Consider the following 18,117-nt stretch of genomic DNA (forward strand, 5'->3'; position numbering starts at 1 on the left):
GAGAGCTGCTCGGGAGGATTTAAACTAGTAAGGTGGGGGGGTGGGACCCAGGGAGATAGTGAGGAAAGAGACTGGTACAGTTGAGAACAGAAGCGAGTCAAACAGTCAGGGCAGGCAGGACAAGGTAAGACTAATAAATTAAACTACATGTATTTCAAGGGAAGGCAGATGAACTCAGGGCATGGTTAGGAAAATGGTACTGGAATATCATAGCAATTACAGAAACATGGCTCAGGGGTGGGCAGGACTAGCAGCTTTTCATGTTCCAGGATTCAAATGCTACAGGAAGGACAGAAAGGGAGGCAAGAGAGAGAGGTGGGGGCATTTTTGATAAGGGATAGCATTACAGCTATGCTGAGGGAGGATATTCCCGGAAATACATCCAGGGAAGTTATTTGGGTGGAACTCAGAAATCAGAAAGAGATGATCACCTTATTAGGATTGTATTATAGACCCCTTTAATGGTCAGAGGGAAATTGAGAAACAAACTTGTAAGGAGATCTCAGCTATCTGTAAGAATAATAGGGTGGTTATGGTAAGGGATTTTAACTTTCCAAACATAGACTGATACTGCCATAGTGTTAAATGGAGAGGAATTTGTTAAGTGTGTACAAGACAATTTTCTGATTCAGTATGTGGATGTACCGACTACAGAATGTGCAAAACATGACCTACTCTTGGGAAATAAGTCAGGGCAGGTGACTGAGGTGTCAGTGGTGGAGCACTTTGGGGCCAGCGACCATAATTCTATTAGTTGTAAAATAGTGATGGAAAAGGATAGACCAGATCTAAAAGTTGAATTTCTAAATTGGAGAAAGGCCAATTTTGACGGTATTGGGCAAGAACCTTCAAAAGCTGATTGGAGACAGATGTTCGCAGGTAAAGGGATGGCTGGAAAATGGGAAGTCTTCAGAAATGAGATAACGAGAATCCAGAGAAAGTATATTCCTGTTAGGGTGAAAGGAAAGGCTGGTAGGCATAGGGAATGCTGGATGACTAAAGAAATTGAGGGTTTGGTTAAGAAAAAGAAGGAAGCAGATGTAAAGTACAGACAGGATAGATCCAGTGAATCCTTAGAGTATAAAGGAAGTAGGAGTATACTTAAGAGGGAAATCAGGAGGACAAAAAGAGGACATGAGATAGCTTTGGCAAATAGAATTATAGAGAATCTGAAGAGTTTTTACAAATACATTAAGGATAAGAGGGTAACTAGGGAGAGAATAGGGCCCCTCAAAGACCAGCAAGGCGGCCTTTGTGTGGAGCCGCAGAAAAGGAGGGAGATACTAAATGTGTATTTTGCATCAGTATTTACTGTGGGAAAGGATATGGACGCTATAGACTGTAGGGAAATAGATGGTGACATCTTGCAACATGTCCATATTACAGAGGGGGAAGTGCTGGATGTCTTGAAACGGGTAAAAGTAGATAAATCCCCAGGACCTGATCAGGTGTACCCTAGAACTCTGTGGGAAGCTAAGGAAATGATTCCTGGGCCTCTTGCTGAGATATTTGTATCATCAATAGTCACAGGTGAGGTGTTGGAAGACTGGAGGTTGGCTAATGTGATGCCACTATTTAAGAAGACTGGTAAGGACAAGCCAGGACTATAGACCAGTGAACCTGACATTGGTGGTGGGTAAGTTGTTGGAGGGAATCCTGAGGGAAAGGATGTACATGTATTTGGAAAGACAAGGATTGATTAGGGATAGTCAACATGGCTTTGTGCGTGGGAAATCATGTCTTACAAACCTGATTGAGTTTTTGAAGAAGTAACAAAGAAGTTTGATGAGGGCAGAGCGGTAGATGTGATCTATATGGACTTCAGTAAGACATTCGACAAGGTTCCCCATGGGAGACTGATTAGCAAGGTTAGATCTCACGGAATACAGGGAGAACTAGCCATTTGGATACAGAACTGACTCAAAGGTAGAAGACAGAGGGTGGTGGTGGAGGGTTGTTTTTCAGATAGGAGACCTGTGACCAGTGGAGTGCCACAAGGATTGGTCCTGGGTCGTCTACTTTTTGTCATTTGCATAAATGATTTGGATGCTAGCATAAGAGGTACATTTCGAAAGTTTGCTGATGAAACCAAACTTGGAGGTGTAGTGGACAGCGAAGAGGGTTACCTCAGATTACAACAGGATCTTGACCAGATGGGCCAATGAGCTGAGAAGTGGCAGATGGAGTTTAATTCAGATAAATGCGAGGTGCTGCATTTTGGGAAAGCAAATCTTAGCAGGGCGTATACACCTAATGGTAAGGTCCTAGGGAATGTTGCTGAACAAAGAGATCTTGGAGTGAAGGTTCCTAGCTCCTTGAAAGTGGAGTTGCAGGTAGATGGGATAGTGAAGAAGGCGTTTGGGATGCTTTCTTTTATTAGTCAGAGTATTGAGTACAGGAGTTGGGAGGTCATGTTGTGGCTGTACAGGACATTGGTTAGGCCACTGTTGGAATTTTGCGTGCAATTCTGCTCCCCTTCCTATCGGAAAGATGGTGTGATACTTGAAAGGGTTCAGAAAAGATTTACAAGTATGTTGCCAGGGTTGGAGGATTTGAGCTATAGGGAGAGGCTGAACAGGCTGGGGCTGTTTTCCCTGGAGCGTCAGATGCTGGTTTGGTTTCATCAGCAAACTTACGAAATGTACCTTATAGAGGTTTACAAAATTATGAGGGGCATGGATAGGGTAAATAGGCAGTGTCTTTTCCTTGGGGTCAGGGAGTCCAGAACTAGAGGGCATAGGTTTAGGGTGAAAAGGGAAAGATATAAAAGAGACCTAAGGGGCAACTTTTTCACACAGAGGGTGGTACATGTAGGGAATGAGCTGCCAGAGGAAGTGGTGGAGGCTGGTACAATTGCAACATTTAAGAGGCATTTGGATAGGTATATGAATAGGAAGAGTTTGGAGGGATATGGGCTGGGTGCTGACAGGTGGGACTAGATTGGGTTGGGATATCTGGTCGGCATGGTCGGGTTGGACCAAAGGGTCTGTTTCCATGCTGTACATCTCTATGACTGTATTTGCATTGTACAATTCTTCAAAAATTCTGGGACACAGGCATGTGGGGAACTGAAGTTCGTAACAAATATGCAGCTGCCAACAGTTAGTCGAAAGTGAGGACTAGAGATGCTGGAGATTAGAGTCGAGAGTGTGGTGCTGGAAAAGCACAGCAGGTCAGGCAGCATCTGAGGAGCAGGAAAATCGACGTTTCGGGCAAAGACCCATCATCAGGAATGAATCAAACATGCTGCCTGACCTGCTGTGCTTTTCCAGCACCACACTCTTGACTGCCAACAGTTAATGACAATGATGGAAAGTGGAGGCATCGTTTTGGTGGAGAATAAGAACAGCAGAAAGATAAGGGGAAATCAGCAAACAAAGTTAATTTGGCTGGCAGGATTGTGGGTTTGTGAAATGTCACTATATGAGAGAGTGGTATGCATAAAGAAAGGGAGATATTGCTAAACCTTATAAAAACACAAGTTAGCTGGAATATTGTGAAATTTTGGGCCCCTTATCAAAGGAATGATTTTCTGACATTGGAGGCATTCCAGAGAAGGTTCTCTAGGTAATGTTTGGGGGTGGGGTGGTTGGTTGGTTCCATGAGGAGAGGTTGAATAGGTTAAGCCTGTACTTGTTGGAGTTTAGAACAATGGGAGGTAACCTTATTGAAACGGTAGGGATTTCATACTTCAGACAAAGATGTGGAGTGTAGTATAGAGTTCTTTACCACAAAGGCTGTTAAGGCGAGAGCATTAAGTATATTCAAGGCTGAGAGATTTTTAATCAGTAAGGCAATCAAGAGTTATGGGAAAAAGGCAAGCAAGTGGTATTGAGGATTATCGGATCAGCCATGATCTCACTGGCAGAGCAGACTAAATGGACTTCTACTTCCAACATCTTATTGTCTAATGCCATACCACCACATAGCAGAGTTGAACAGAATAAAAGACTGGGTAATCCTTGCCAGGATATTGGTCACCTTTCAATTCAGGTGCAACCCGTCCTTATACAATTCACTTCTACCCCAGAAGAGATCCCAATAATTCAAAAAAGTGAATCCCACCCTCCTGCATCGGCTCCTCAGCTACGCATTCATGTACCCTATCCTCCTATTTCTAATCTCACCAGCACATGGCACCAGGTGTAATCCAGATAATTCTACTCTTGAGGACCTACATTTTAAACTCCTGCCTTATTTCCTACATTGTGTCTGCAGAACCTCATCCCATTCTCGGGGCGTTCTAGCTAGGTGGATAAAGAACTGGTTGAGCAACAGGAGACAGAGTAGTAGTTGAAGGGAGTTTCTCAATGGAGAAAGGTGACCAGTGGTGTTTGACAGAGGTCAGTATTGGGGCCACTGTTGTTTGTAATGTACATAAATGATCTAGAAGAGAGCACTGTTGGTATGATCAGCAAGTTTGCAGATGTCACAAAGATTGGTGGAGTGGCAGAAAGCATAAGGGACTGTCAGAGAATACAGGAGGATATAGATAGACTGGAGAATTGGGTGGAAATGTGGCAGATGGTTTTCAATCCAGACAAATATGAGGTGATGCATTTAGGCAAGTCTAATTCTAGAACGAATTATACAATGAATGGAAGAGCCTTGGGAAAAGTTGATGGGCAGAGAGATCTGGGAGTGCAGGCCCATTGTACCCTGAAGGTTGCTGCACAGGTGGATAGAGTGGTCAAGAAGGCATATAGTATGCTTGCCTTCATTGGATGGGGTATTGAGTATAAGAGCTGGCAAGTCATGTTAAAATTGTACAAGACATTGGTTCGGCCGCATTTAGAATACTGTGTTCAGTTCTGGTTGTCACATTACCAAAAGGATGTGGACGCTTTGGAGAGGGTGCAGAGAAGGTTTACAAAGATGTTGCCTGGTATGGAAGGTGCTAGCTATGAAGAGAGGTTGAGTAGGTTAGGTTTATTTTCCCTAGAAAAAAGGAGATTGAGGGGGAACCTGATTGAGGTTTACAAAATCATGAAGGGTATAGACAGGGTGGATAGAGACAAGCTTTTTCCCATGGTGAAGGATTAAATAACGAGAGGTCATGCTTTCAAGGTGAGAGGTGGAAAGTTTAGATTAGATTAGATTACAGTGTGGAAACAGGCCCTTCGGCCCAACAAGTCCACACCGACCCGCCGAAGCGAAACCCATCCATACCCCTACATTTACCCCTTACCTAACACTACAGGCAATTTAGTATGGCCAATTCACCTGACCCTGCACATCTTTGGATGGTGGGAGGAAACCGGAGCACCCGGAGGAAACCCACGCAGACACTGGGAGAACGTGCAAACTCCACACAGTCAGTCGCCTGAGTCGGGAATTGAACCCGGGTCTCTGGCGCTGTGAGGCAGCAGTGCTAACCACTGTGCCACCGTGCCGCCCACGGGGGATACATGCGGCAAGTACTTCACACAGAGGGTGGTGGGTGTTTGGAACATGTTGCCAGCAGAGGTGGTATAGGCAGGCACTGTAGATTCATTTAAGATGCGTCTGGACAGATGCATGAGTAGGTGGGGAGTAGAGGGATACAAAAGCTTAGCAATTGACCAACAGGTTTAGACAGTATATTTGGATCAGTTCAGGCTTGGAGGGCCGAAGGGCCTGTTCCTGGGCTGTAAATTTTCTTTGTTCTTTCTTTTCCTATGTCGCTGGTATCAATGTTTACAACAACCTTCTGCTGATCTCACTCCCATTTTGAGGATATCCTGCACCCTGTCTGAGACATCAATGACCCTGCATCAAGACAAACATATCTTGGCCCTAACTAAAGAGTCTGCTATCACAATCAATTGATTGGAAGTTGATAAACCCCTCATTACTGTAGAGCCAGACTTAGTACCAGAAATCTGGCTGTCGGTGCTATATTCCCCTGAGAGGCCAGCGCGCACCTCTTTTTTTCCCCCCCCAAATATTATCCAAAGCAACATACTTGTTTGGGATGGGGATAGCCGCAGGAGACTCCTGCACTGCTTGCCTACCTCCCCCACCTTTCCTAGCAGTAACCCTGTATTGCCTGACTGTATTTACGGTTTTTCTACCTTCCAGAAACTGCCATCCACCACACTACCTTGTTCCTGTAAATTCTGCATTGCCTCTAACTGCCATCCCAACCAATCTATGTGATCATTCAAATAGACTTCCCGTAGACATAATATCAATCAACATTGAAATTCTCCCTAATCTCCCACATTCGACAGGAAGAGCACATCATTCTGCTAATATCCAATTGAAGTCATTTAGTTCAAATGTAAGAGATGGAAATGGCCTATTACATGTGTAGTTGCATGTTTTGTTCTTAGGTACCAAGTGTGCGGAAAACAACAGTCCTGGATGTCATGCGAAGGTTGTTGCAGCCAAAGAATGTGATGGTGTCCACTGGCAGGGACAGACAAACTAATCATTGTTATATTGCAATTCTAAATATTATCCAGGGAGAGGTGGACCCTACTCAGGTATGACTATAGCATTTTGTTAGAAGTTTACGTTTTTATAAATTCCGTGTGTAGCACTTTACCTCAACATGAGAATGTCCCACAATGCTTCACAACATGCCCAATGGAAATAGTTGGCTTGATACAAATGAGGCCAACGTTTATAAAATGAAGGTTCTACAGGGAAGAAGACAGGTAAATGCACTTTGTGTATATATATTTATTTATATCAAGTACCTAGCATCATTCAATGCAAAGCTCGATACAGGTAGTTCTTCTATACCGCAATGATGTGTTCTTGTGCAACCCCACATTATAGAAAACTCAAGCTTTAGAAATAGCGCTTAAAGTGTTAATATAATTGTGTCACAGCCAACACTCGTTTTAAAAGTTTGTGCTTTAGAAAGTGTCTCTAATTCGTCAATTGCTTTACAACAAATTCACGTTAACGAAATGTGTGTTATAGCAGAATGACCTGTAGTCTTTTGTTTTCACAAATGTTCTGGAAATCTGCTCCACATTATTAGGTTCCAAGCATCAAAGTACAGTTTCCACCTTTTTTTTTTTTGCAATAGTTCCAAATAAGACCACTTGCATTGTAATTATTTTGAATATAAACTCACAAGGGCGTAACATACCCACTTCCCACTCTTCCACTGGACCCATATTTCACCTTCAATCTTCTCACTCCCCCTCGGCTTTTCATCTGCCCGCACCTCCCCCATCAAAAATCCAAATGTAGTTAGATACTGCTTGCTTTTTGCCCATGATTTGCCCTTTTGGAGCTGATGGGTTTTTGTTTTAATTTGTTCATGGAATGTTAGCCTTTCTTGCCAATCCCTCTGCTGTTCAGAAAACATTGACAAGCCGCCACCTTGAACTGCTGCAATCCATTTGGTGGAGGTGCAGCCAAAGTGCTGTTTGGAATATTCTTGGGTTTTGATCCAGCTTTGACCAGTTGATGGACTTGCATTTCTCTGCTGATCCAAATTGTTGTGACTGGTGGAGGTTGCACAGTGACTGCTCATATCTAATGTTTTACAGTACTGAAATCTAGTACTTGCAATTGTATTCTGAACAATTTCAACAATCAATGATGAGTAAGCAATCAAGGATACAATAATTTTTTGATTAAGAAAAACATGACTTCCATATCTAAAAAAGATATTTCAGAAAAGCTGTCCAGTGAAAATACATGGGTTCATATTAGAAAAAAGGAATTGTACTGTAGACCCCCCCCCCCCACCAAATAGTCAAAGGGAAATTGAGGAACAAATATGGATTTCAGATTATATGTAAGAGTAACAAGGTTATAATAGTAGGTGACTTTAATTTTCCAAAGATTGACTAGGATTACCATAGTGTTAAAGATTGGGTGGTGAAAAATTTGTTAAACGTGTTCAAGAAAATTTATTTTATCAATATGTAAATGTTCCCACTAGAGAAGAAGTAAAATGTTACCATCTGTTGGGTAATGAGACAAGGCAAATGACTGAAATTACAGGGGAAAATGTTGGGTCCAGTGATCATAATTCTATTTGTCTTAAAATAGCCATGGAAAAGAATAAGCCTTCCATTAAAAATTAAGGTTTGTAATTGGAGGAAGGCAAATTTTAATGGTGAGACACAAGAACTTTCAAAAATTGATTGGAGTAGGTGGCAGAAGTGGCAAAGGATGATGCAATGTATCCAGAGGTTGATGGGGTGGAAGACCTTTGTTGTGATGGAGGGATGGGGTTCAAGGGTGGAGGTGAGGGAAGTGGAGGAGATACGTTAGAGGGCATCGTCGACCACATGCAAGAGTAAATTGCAGTCTTTGCAGAAGGAAGCCATCTCAAATGTTCTGTGGTGGAATTGGTCCTCCTGGGAGCAGATGTGGCAGAGGCAGAGGATTTGGGAAGAAGGGAAACAGACCCCACCACTAGGGATATATTTCCCTTCCCACCCTTGTGTGTTTCGGACAGATCATTCCCTCCACAACCCCCTTATCAGATCCATGCCCCCCACCAGCCTATCCCCCACTCCTGGCACCTTCCCCTGCCACTGCACCCTCAGTCCCCACCCCACCCACCTCCGCCCCCAAAGGATCCTTCCACATCTCTCAGAAATTTACCTGTACTTCCATACACGTCATCTACTATATCCGTTGCACCTGATGTAGTCTCCTCAGCATCGGGGAGACAGGATGCCAACTTGCAGATCGTTTCAGAGAACATCTTTGGAACACCCGCACCAACCAACCTCACTGCCCCAAGGCTGAACACATGAACTCTCCCTCCCACTCCACCAAGGACATGCGGGTCCTGGACCACCTCCATCACCAAACCCTAACCACCCGACGCCTGGAGGAAGAATGCCTCAACTTCCTGCCTTGGGCCCCTGCAACCACACGGGATCAATGTGGATTCACCAGTTTGCTCCCCCCACAACCACCTCATCCCATTCCCAAACCTCCAGTCCTCCCTCTTTGATCTGTCCATGTTACCCCCCTCCCCCAACTCCCATTTATCTCTCAGCCCCCCCCACTCCCATTTATCTCTCAGCCCCCGGCACACCAGCCTAATTTCTGATGAAGGGTTTATGCCCGAAACGTCGATTCTCCTACTTCTCAGATGCTGCCTGACCTGCTGTGCTTTTCCAGCACCACGCTCTTGACTCTGACCTCCAGCATCTGCAGTCCTCACTTTCCTCTTCCAAACTGTGATAGGTATATTGTCAGCATAAGGATCCTATTATGTTATGTTCTTTAAATAGGTACACAAGAGTCTGCAAAGAATAAGGGAACGGAAGTTGGCCAACTTTATTCCATGGGGTCCAGCCAGTATACAGGTGGCACTTTCACGCAAATCTCCTTACTTGCCTTCAGCCCATCGTGTAAGTGGCCTCATGATGGCTAATCACACCAGCATCTCCTCAGTAAGTACCAATACTCTTCTAACTGCTTTCATTAATGTTACAGTTTAAGACCAGTGAATCTAGGCATAATAGTATTCATTGGACTTGATTTTTGTTGGCTGGTATTGTGCTTGTGCTGCAAAGAATGGAGGGAAAAGTAATTGACCATAATTGACAAACATGCATTATGCAACCAAGGATGGGGCAATAAATGTTATGTTTTTCCTTTCTGACCTGCAAGTGCCTGCTTTAGAAGAGACATGGTAAATGAATGGGAACTGAGCTTCCAATAATGAAATAATAGAATTAAGGTAGTTATCCAAATTGAATTTTATAGTGCTAACAGTTTCCCCTTTTAATTCTTCATTTCGTCCCACAGCTGTTTGAGCGAACCAGCAGACAATATGACAAGCTTAGAAAGCGAGAAGCTTTCTTGGAACAGTTTCGCAAAGAGGACATGTTTAGGGAGAACTTTGATGAGCTGGACACTTCTCGAGAAATTGTGCAGCAACTGATTGATGAATATCATGCTGCTACCCGTCCTGACTATATCTCCTGGGGCACCCAGGAGCAGTAAAATATAACTTTACAGAGTTACAGAGACAACGTTACAGAGTTATTCTGATTTGATAAATAACAACTATATGTATCTGTGTCTGCTATTTGTGTTAAAATTTCCTTTGTATAAAGAAAATAATTCAACATCGCAAAACACGGCAAATGTGCAACATGCCCTGGGTCAGGCCAATACTGGTCTCGTGTGTAACACAGCTGTCCCATACGATCACTAGACACATTGAGAGAAAAGTTGTGTGAAACCTGGTAATTCTGACATTATTCAGATAGCTGTATCTGTATAACTGAATTTCAGTTAGTTTAGTAATTCACTATTCTGTAATTTTGATTACAGTGTTGGCATGAGCAACATAAATGTGGAGTCAGCTTTAAGTGTATACATTGAGCTGCCCAACCCCTCTGTCAGTGTGCAATGTACACAGGCTGTGAAACTTGTGAGACAGCACATCAGAGGAAGTGTTTGAATCACTCCAAAAAGATATGCATTGATGCTTCTGTTAAGAAAAAGCGTCCAATTTCTTCATAAGCTCTTTTTTAAAAAAAACACACCTTCAATAACTTGCAACTTCCTTTTTATAAATTTTGGTGAGACTGTCATTCAAACAATATCAGATGAGACTATTTATTATTGATCTCACTTTCCCACTGACTTACTGTTTAATGAATATACTGACTTATTTAAATTGAGAGATTTAATGTTTCAGTCTGCCGAGGGCATTATGTACCTGGTCTCAGCTCCCTTCAGAACGTTTGGAGTGACTGAGACAAGATGAACTGGTCACATTTGCTTCCCATCGATGGAAAAGTGCAGGTACAGTGAGCTTAGCCCAAACTTCTGAACGACCTGGCGGTCACCAGGATTGTTGATACACTTGATCAGTGAGACATTAGTAAAGCATACTGCTCACTCGTTGAAGCAGCTGTTGGTTTATTAAAGGGCTCCAGAAGCCTATATTTTAAATTCAACTGTATAAATTTTAATTGACATGCATTTCAATTTCATTTGTGGTTTCTGTAGACTCCAGGGTAGTCACAAAAACTTATCTATCAGTGATCCCTTCAACAACGATGCCCTTAAAAATGTTTGGACCTCTTTCACTTCTGCTAAGCTTGTGCTTTGCTTATTGAGTGTGTGGGAATCTCTTCAGAGAGGTTCGTACATAATGTATTAAGCAACTCAATGATGCATTCTAATAAACAGTTTCTATTGAACAGTATTTGCGTCCCTCACTTGGTCTGAGAAGTCTCACTCTCCTTCAGCCCAGATATCCACAATCATATGGATTTTTAGTAGTTTTGAAGGGCTTGCATTTCAAAAATATCACTGAATACTTCATTGATTTACTTAAGTGTTTGATATTTGTTACACAGCAGTAAACAATTTGATACTTTCTATTCGTTCTTGGGATGGAGGAGTTAAACCCCTTTTGAGCTTTAATCTTTTATGAATTATAGCAATTATGAGCAGCATGGTTCAGCAGTCCTTCAAATATTCAAGTCTAGGACAAAGCAAACATGAATTCCTTGGAATTTTTTAACTATCCACTACATAATTCTGACAACCTATTGCCACCAAATATGAAGGATCAATTTCTGTCCATGAACCTACCCATCATGGACTGCAGCATCTCAAGGGCAGTTAAGGATGGATAATAAATACAGGCTGAGCCCACAATGCATTGACCAGAAATTGAAATGGATCTGGTATATTAATGTTGTGGCTACAAGGACAGGTTGAAGGTTGTGAATTTTGCAATAGGTAACTTGCATCCTAGCACCCCACAGCCTGTCTACCATCTACATTGTCTAAATCAAAAGTGTAATGGGATATCTCCATTTGTCTGCATGTGTGTGTCTCTAACAAAATTCAAGAAGTTTGACACTATCCAGAAGAAAGCAGTACACTTGACTGGTATCACAAATCATTGATGTGTTGGCTAAGACCAGCATTTATTGCCTGTGGCTAATTGCCTTTACAAAGGTGGTGGTAGGAGTGTGAATTCTCTACCACATAAAGCATTTGAGACAAAAATATTTATTGTTTTCAAAAATGAGTCATATAGTTTTTAGGGCTAAAGGGACCAAATGTTATGGGGAGAAAGTAGGAACAGAGTACTAAGTTGGATGATCAGCCAATATCATTTTGAATGGCAGAGCAGAATGGCTAAATGGCCTACTCCTCCTATTTTCAGTTTCTATATAAGTTTCTTGAACTACTGCATCCACGTTATGTAAGTATATTCATGGTGCTATTAAGGAAGGAGTTCTAGAATTTTGATAGAAACATTCAAGGATTTATTTTAGATTCCGTACAGTATGAAAATGGGCCCTTTGGCCTGACAAGTCCACATTGACCCTCCAAAGAGTAACCCACCCAGACCCATTCCCATACCCTATATTTACCTCTGACCTAATGCACCTAACACTATGGGCAATTTGGCATAGCCAATTCACCTGACCCACACATCTTTGGATTGTGAGAGGAAACAGTTGTAACAAAACTTCATTGATTTTACACTGCAACCTCCTAGTAATAAAGGGCAAAATGCCAGTTGCTTTAAATACTTGCCACACCTGTATGCTAATCTTTTGTTTCAAACTCAAGAATGGCAGGTCCCTCTGTGGTGTACTTTTGCTTTCAGCCTCTTTCCATGTAAGTAATACTCTGCCTTTTGATCCTTCTACCAAAGTGCATGATCTCTGTCATTCCTACATTAAAGTCCATCTGTCAGTTTTTTGCCCACTAACTCAACCTCTCTATCCCCTTGAAAATTATTTATTTAGATGGTGTTACTGCCACTGCATCCATAGTGTAGGGTGCGAATTTGATGATAGTGGTTGGAATCCCAGCCAAACAGGTTATTTGGTTGATGTCAAGCTTAATATTTGCTGTAATTGCACTCATTCAAGAAAGTGGCTAGTAGGATTACACAGCATGGAAACAGAGCCTTCAGTCCAACTCGTCCATGCTGAACATATCCTAAATAAATCAAGTCCCATTTGCCAGCATTTGGCCTGGATTCTTCTAAACCCTTCCTATTCATATACCCAAGATGCCTCTTAAATGTTGTAATTGTACCAGCTTCCACCACTTCCACTGGCAGTTCATTCCATACACACACCATCCTCTTTGGAAAAGTTGTCCCTCAGGTTCATTTTACACCTTTCCCCTCTTCCCTTAAGCCAATGCCCTCTAGTTTTAGACTCACCCCACCCTAGAGAAAAGACCATGTCTAATTATACCATCCATGCCCCTCATGATTTTATAAAACTCCATGAGACCACCTCTCAGCCTCCCATACTTCAGAGAAAATAGCCCCAGCCTATTCAGCCTCTCCCTCCAACCCTGGCAACATCCTCATAAATCTCTTCTGAACCCTTTCAAGTTTCACAACATCCTTCCTATAGGAGGGTGACGAGAATTGCACATAATACTCCAAAAATGGCCAAACCAATGTCCTATACAGTTGCAACATGACCTCCCAACTTCTATACTGAATGCATTGACCCATAATGTCAAGCATCCTAAACACCACCTTCACTATCCTGTCTACCTGTGACTCCATTTTCAAGGAACTATGAACCTGCACTCCAGGGTCTCTGTTCAGCAATACTCCCCAAGACCCTAGCATTAAGTGTATAAGTCCTGCCCTGACTTACATTTTGGAAAGGCAACACCTCACATTTATCTAAATTAAACTCCACCTGCTACTCATTGGCCCATCTGATCAAGATCCCATTGTACGCGGAGGTAACCATCTTTTCTGTTCACTACACCTCCAATTTTAGTTTCATCTGCCAAACTACTAACCAACCCCACCCCCCCCCCCCCCCCAAAAGTTCACACCCAAATAATTTATATAAATGCCAAAAAGCAGTGGACCCAGCATTAATCCTTGTGGCATAACCTGAGTTATTTATTTGGAAGCACAGCTTACAAGACACATGTTGGACTATAACCTGGTGTTGTGACCTTTAACTTTGTCCACCCCAGTCCAACACCGGCATCTCCAAGTCATGGTCTTATAATGTTACTGAGGAACCCCTGCAGCTACATCCTGTGGTAGTAATGATTGACCTCCAATAAATTACAACCATCTTCCCTTTTATCCAGGTATGACTTTAACCGCCTATGAGAGCCCCTCCTATTAACTTTTGTTTTATTCTGACTCCTTGTTGGCGAAGGCAATACTTCTCACTTGCCCTTGAATTCAGTACTTCTTTATATCTTTGGTCCAAAGATATAATGTAGTTTCCACTTTGTTCCCACCTTTACCCATTGATCCTTTGATCTTTTGCAAGGAAATCTTAATGCACTCAGGCTTCCACTGACAAATTCTTCATTTTTCCTGTGGCATATGTTAGGCTAACAGGCCTATTGTTTTCTGTTTTGGAGTATAGCTTAGAGATTTAAAATAACTGTATATTAGTAAATAAACCAGTAAATCTAATGCAGCCCATTTTCTAGTACTAAAATAAGTTGTTTTAATTTTGATAGTTTTTACATATTGCACAAATTCATCTGTACAGCATAGTGCAGTAAATGTACATTTCAATAAAGAGGGAACATGCAGTATACCGTTAAATAAAAAAATTATTTTCATTGCATAGTGAGTTTAAGATTCAATATGGAAGTCCCTGTGTAAAACTAAAGCTGCCAGCAGCTTTAAACAATTGAGTTTGATAATTATAGTTGATGCTGTTTCTTTGTAGCTTCAGAAGTATACAAATTGATATAATAAATTACCTCCTGATTCTTCAGAATTTGGTACATAGTTCCCCGTATACTGCTTAAACTCTGTCTATATTGAGCAGTAAAAATGCACAGTAACCAAATGTTTCCAGACTGGTTACTTCATATTCTACCAACAGAACAGCAGCATACTATGGATGCTGGAAATTTGAGATAAAAACAAATGCTCAGTAGATCAAGCAACATCTGTAGAGAGAAACAAAGTTGACATTTCAGGTCAATGATCTTTCATGATCCTGCCTGACTGCTGAGTATTTCCAGCACATTTGTGTTTTCTTTTGTTATCAGCAGTCCTTGAGCTCTTTGGGTTTATATAATAGAGTTGCAATCTTTTTAAAAGGAAAGCAGTAAGTTCATGGAGTTATGATTCTCAAGTTAGGGTGGATAGTGTTTTAAAAGCAGAAAGACAATTAATTTTCAATGTTTCATGATTTCTAGGTACAGATTAATATTAATCAAGACAGTGACAATTTCACCTCATGTAGTATCCGTGATGAATCATAAACACTGTCTGAGATTTAAGTATTCTAATCCCGGCTTGGTTCCTCTTGCTCTTCCATCACCCGGTACACTATCAGTGCCAAAGCAATTGTTGTCCACTTTATTTATATGAGGAGGAATTGGAATTGGGATTCTTTGCAGCAATTACAGCTCCTGTTGATATCCCAGGTAGCTTGTTAATTTAACAATTATGTACCGGGGAAGATTTCACTGGAATACTTCACATTTTTATATAAATAAAAGAGGCATGAACTGTTTTGCTCTTCCGCAGCCCCAGACTTTAAGGCCTTTGTCTGAGAACAGCACAGGATTCTTTCACTCCACTTGCTGCCTTCAGGATAGTTCAATAAGCCAAGACCTTTGATTCTGACACCTCAATTTTCTGACTAAGAGAAACTTTTGTTACTCAGGTGGCTTATAATGTGTTAAATCTTTTAAGTGAAGTTGAACCAACCAAAAGTTGGTAAAAAGGGACCAACTTCTTGCTGCAAGAACTTGTACAGAGATCGTTGGCAAGAATGAAAGACTAAGTTAAAATGAGGCATACTATCTATGTATGGTGTGCTAAGGCCTAATAATGCTGTAGTAATGAGGAAAGTGAAATGTTTCACCAGTATTTCTCCCACTGTGCTCTGCTATGTTAGATGCCCAACAGGGTTCAAGCTTCTTCTGTGCTGGAATCACTGTGCAGGTTACAATGGTGACTGTTGGACAGGCTACCTGTTATGATTGGTCTACTTCGATGATCACCAGATCGAGTCGAGGTTTTGAAGTGATTGGCGTTGTAAATTGTAATCAGCTGGACAATCTCTTGTGCCTAAGAGTTTTAAAAAAATCAGAAAAGCAATCAGAAACCATTTCTTCACATCAGCCAGCCATGTTGTAACTCACTAAGAGAGACTGTCTAATGGTATATTGTGGAGTGGAGTCATGTGCATGTGTATGTGTGAGAGAGAATCTAATCAAAATTTAGAAGAAGATAGGTGAAAAGGGAATTCAGATTTAATTATCGTCCTGTGTACAATCATTATGTTGACTGAAGCAAGGAGGGAGCTGGGAGTAGTAAGTGTTTATCAATTCAAGATGGAGTTTCCAGGTAACACAAAATGTGCTTAATGGTCTGGGACATAGTTTTGTATTTTTGAATGTGTGATACAACTCATGAATACAACCCAGAGAATCACCTTTGTATTTCTGTGCTTGTCCAAGTATTAGATGACACATTTTACATACAATATTCTAACTAAATCATTTTTTTAAAGTATGTTTGTATATGACTTTAGCAGCTTGCCTCATCATAAAGGGTCCATGGGAATTGCTCAGTCAGATTATACTCTATGAAATTATTCAGGAGTTATTTACACATGGGCATTGATTGTGGGAAGTTCAAAGCAATGGGAAAGATGGCCTGACTATAATCATTTCTAATAAGGGAAATTAGGGATGGTATCAGATCGAAGGAAGGAGCATGCAAATTGGTCATAAACCGAGTAGATCCAAGAATTAGGAACAGTTCAGATTTCAGCACAGAGATATATAGCACGGAATCAGACCCTTTAGTCCAAGCCCGAGGCCTCTTAAATGTTGCAATTGTACTAGCCTCCACCACTACCTCTGGCAATCCATTCCACACACACACCACCCTCTGCATGAAAACGTTGACCCTTAGGTCTCTTTTATATCTTTCCCCTCTCACTCTAAACCTATTCCCTCTAGTTCTGGACTCCCCCACCTCAGGTAAAAGACCTTGTCTATTTACCCTATCCATGCCCCTCATAATTTTATAAACCTCTATAAGGTCACCCCTCAGCCTCCGACACTCCAGGGAAAACAGCTCTAGCCTATTCAACCTCTCCCTCTTGCTCAAATCCTCCAAACCTGGCAACATCCTTGTAAATCTTTTCTGAACCCTTTCATGTTTCACAACATCCTTCTGATAAGAAGGAGACCAGAACTGCACACAATATTCCAACAGTGGCCTAACCAATGTCCTGTACAGACGCAACATGACCTCCCAACTCCTGTACTCAATACTCTGACCAATAAAGGAAAGCATACCAAACACCTTCTTCACTATCCTATCTACCTTTGACTCCACTTTCAACGAGTTTTGAACCTGCACTCCAAGGTCTCTTTGTTCACCAATACTCTCTACAACCTTACCATTAAGTATATAAGTCCTGCTAAGATTTGCTTTCCCAAAATGCAGCACTTCCCGTTTATCTAAATTAAACACCATCTCCTCAGCCCATTGGCCCATCTGATCAAGATCCTGTTGTAATCCGAGGTAACCCTCTTCGCTGTCCACTACACCTCCAATTTTGGTGTCACCTGCAAACTTACTAACTGTACCTCTTATGTTCACATCCAAATCATTTATGTAAATGTCAAAAAGTAGAGGACTCAGCACCAATTCCTGTGGCACTCCACTGGTCACAGGTCTCCAGTCTGAAAAACAACCCTCCACCACCATCTTCTGTCTTCTACCTTTGAGTCAGTTCTGTATCCAAATGGCTAGTTCTCCCTGTATTTCCTGTGAGATCTAACCTTGATAACCAGTCTCCCATGGTGAACCTTGTCGAACACCTTACTGAAGTCCATACAGATCACATTTACCGCTCTGCCCTCATCAATCCTCTTTGTTACTTCTTCAAAAACTCAATCAGGTTTGTGAGACATGATTTCCCACACACAAAGCCATGTTGACTATCCCTAATCAATCCTTGTCTTTCCAAATACATGTACATCCTGTCCCTCAGGATTCCCTCCAACAACTTGCCCACCACCGATGTCAGGCTGACTAGTCTATAGTTCCCTGGCTTGTCCTTACCAGTCTTCTTAAATAGTGGCATCACATTAGCCAACCTCCAGTCTTCCTGCACCTCACCTGTGACTATCGATGATACAAATATCTCAGCAAGAGGCCCAGCAATCATTTCTCTAGCT

At 41.8% G+C, this 18,117-nt stretch overlaps 2 protein-coding genes across 2 annotated transcripts in view; one reads left to right on the forward strand and one right to left on the reverse strand.

The window, feature by feature from the left end:
* The window catches only part of tubg1 (tubulin, gamma 1), an 80,645-nt gene extending 69,511 nt beyond the window's left edge, over nt 1-11,134 (forward strand). Inside the window, exons 9-11 of the mRNA XM_043721584.1 lie at nt 6,315-6,467; nt 9,201-9,362; nt 9,721-11,134. Coding sequence (XP_043577519.1) covers nt 6,315-6,467; nt 9,201-9,362; nt 9,721-9,918 — 513 coding nt within the window. The 3' untranslated portion in view covers nt 9,919-11,134. The remainder of the gene's footprint in view (nt 1-6,314; nt 6,468-9,200; nt 9,363-9,720) is intronic.
* A 3,243-nt stretch (nt 11,135-14,377) lies between these two features.
* plekhh3 (pleckstrin homology, MyTH4 and FERM domain containing H3) overlaps nt 14,378-18,117 on the reverse strand; it is a 122,516-nt gene continuing 118,776 nt past the window's right edge. The window contains exon 14 of the mRNA XM_043720701.1: nt 14,378-15,988. Within this exon, the coding sequence (XP_043576636.1) occupies nt 15,830-15,988 (159 nt within the window). The 3' untranslated portion in view covers nt 14,378-15,829. The remainder of the gene's footprint in view (nt 15,989-18,117) is intronic.

The sequence above is a fragment of the Chiloscyllium plagiosum genome, chromosome 31 (assembly GCF_004010195.1).
Source record: "Chiloscyllium plagiosum isolate BGI_BamShark_2017 chromosome 31, ASM401019v2, whole genome shotgun sequence".
NCBI classification, from domain to species: Eukaryota; Metazoa; Chordata; class Chondrichthyes; order Orectolobiformes; family Hemiscylliidae; genus Chiloscyllium; species Chiloscyllium plagiosum.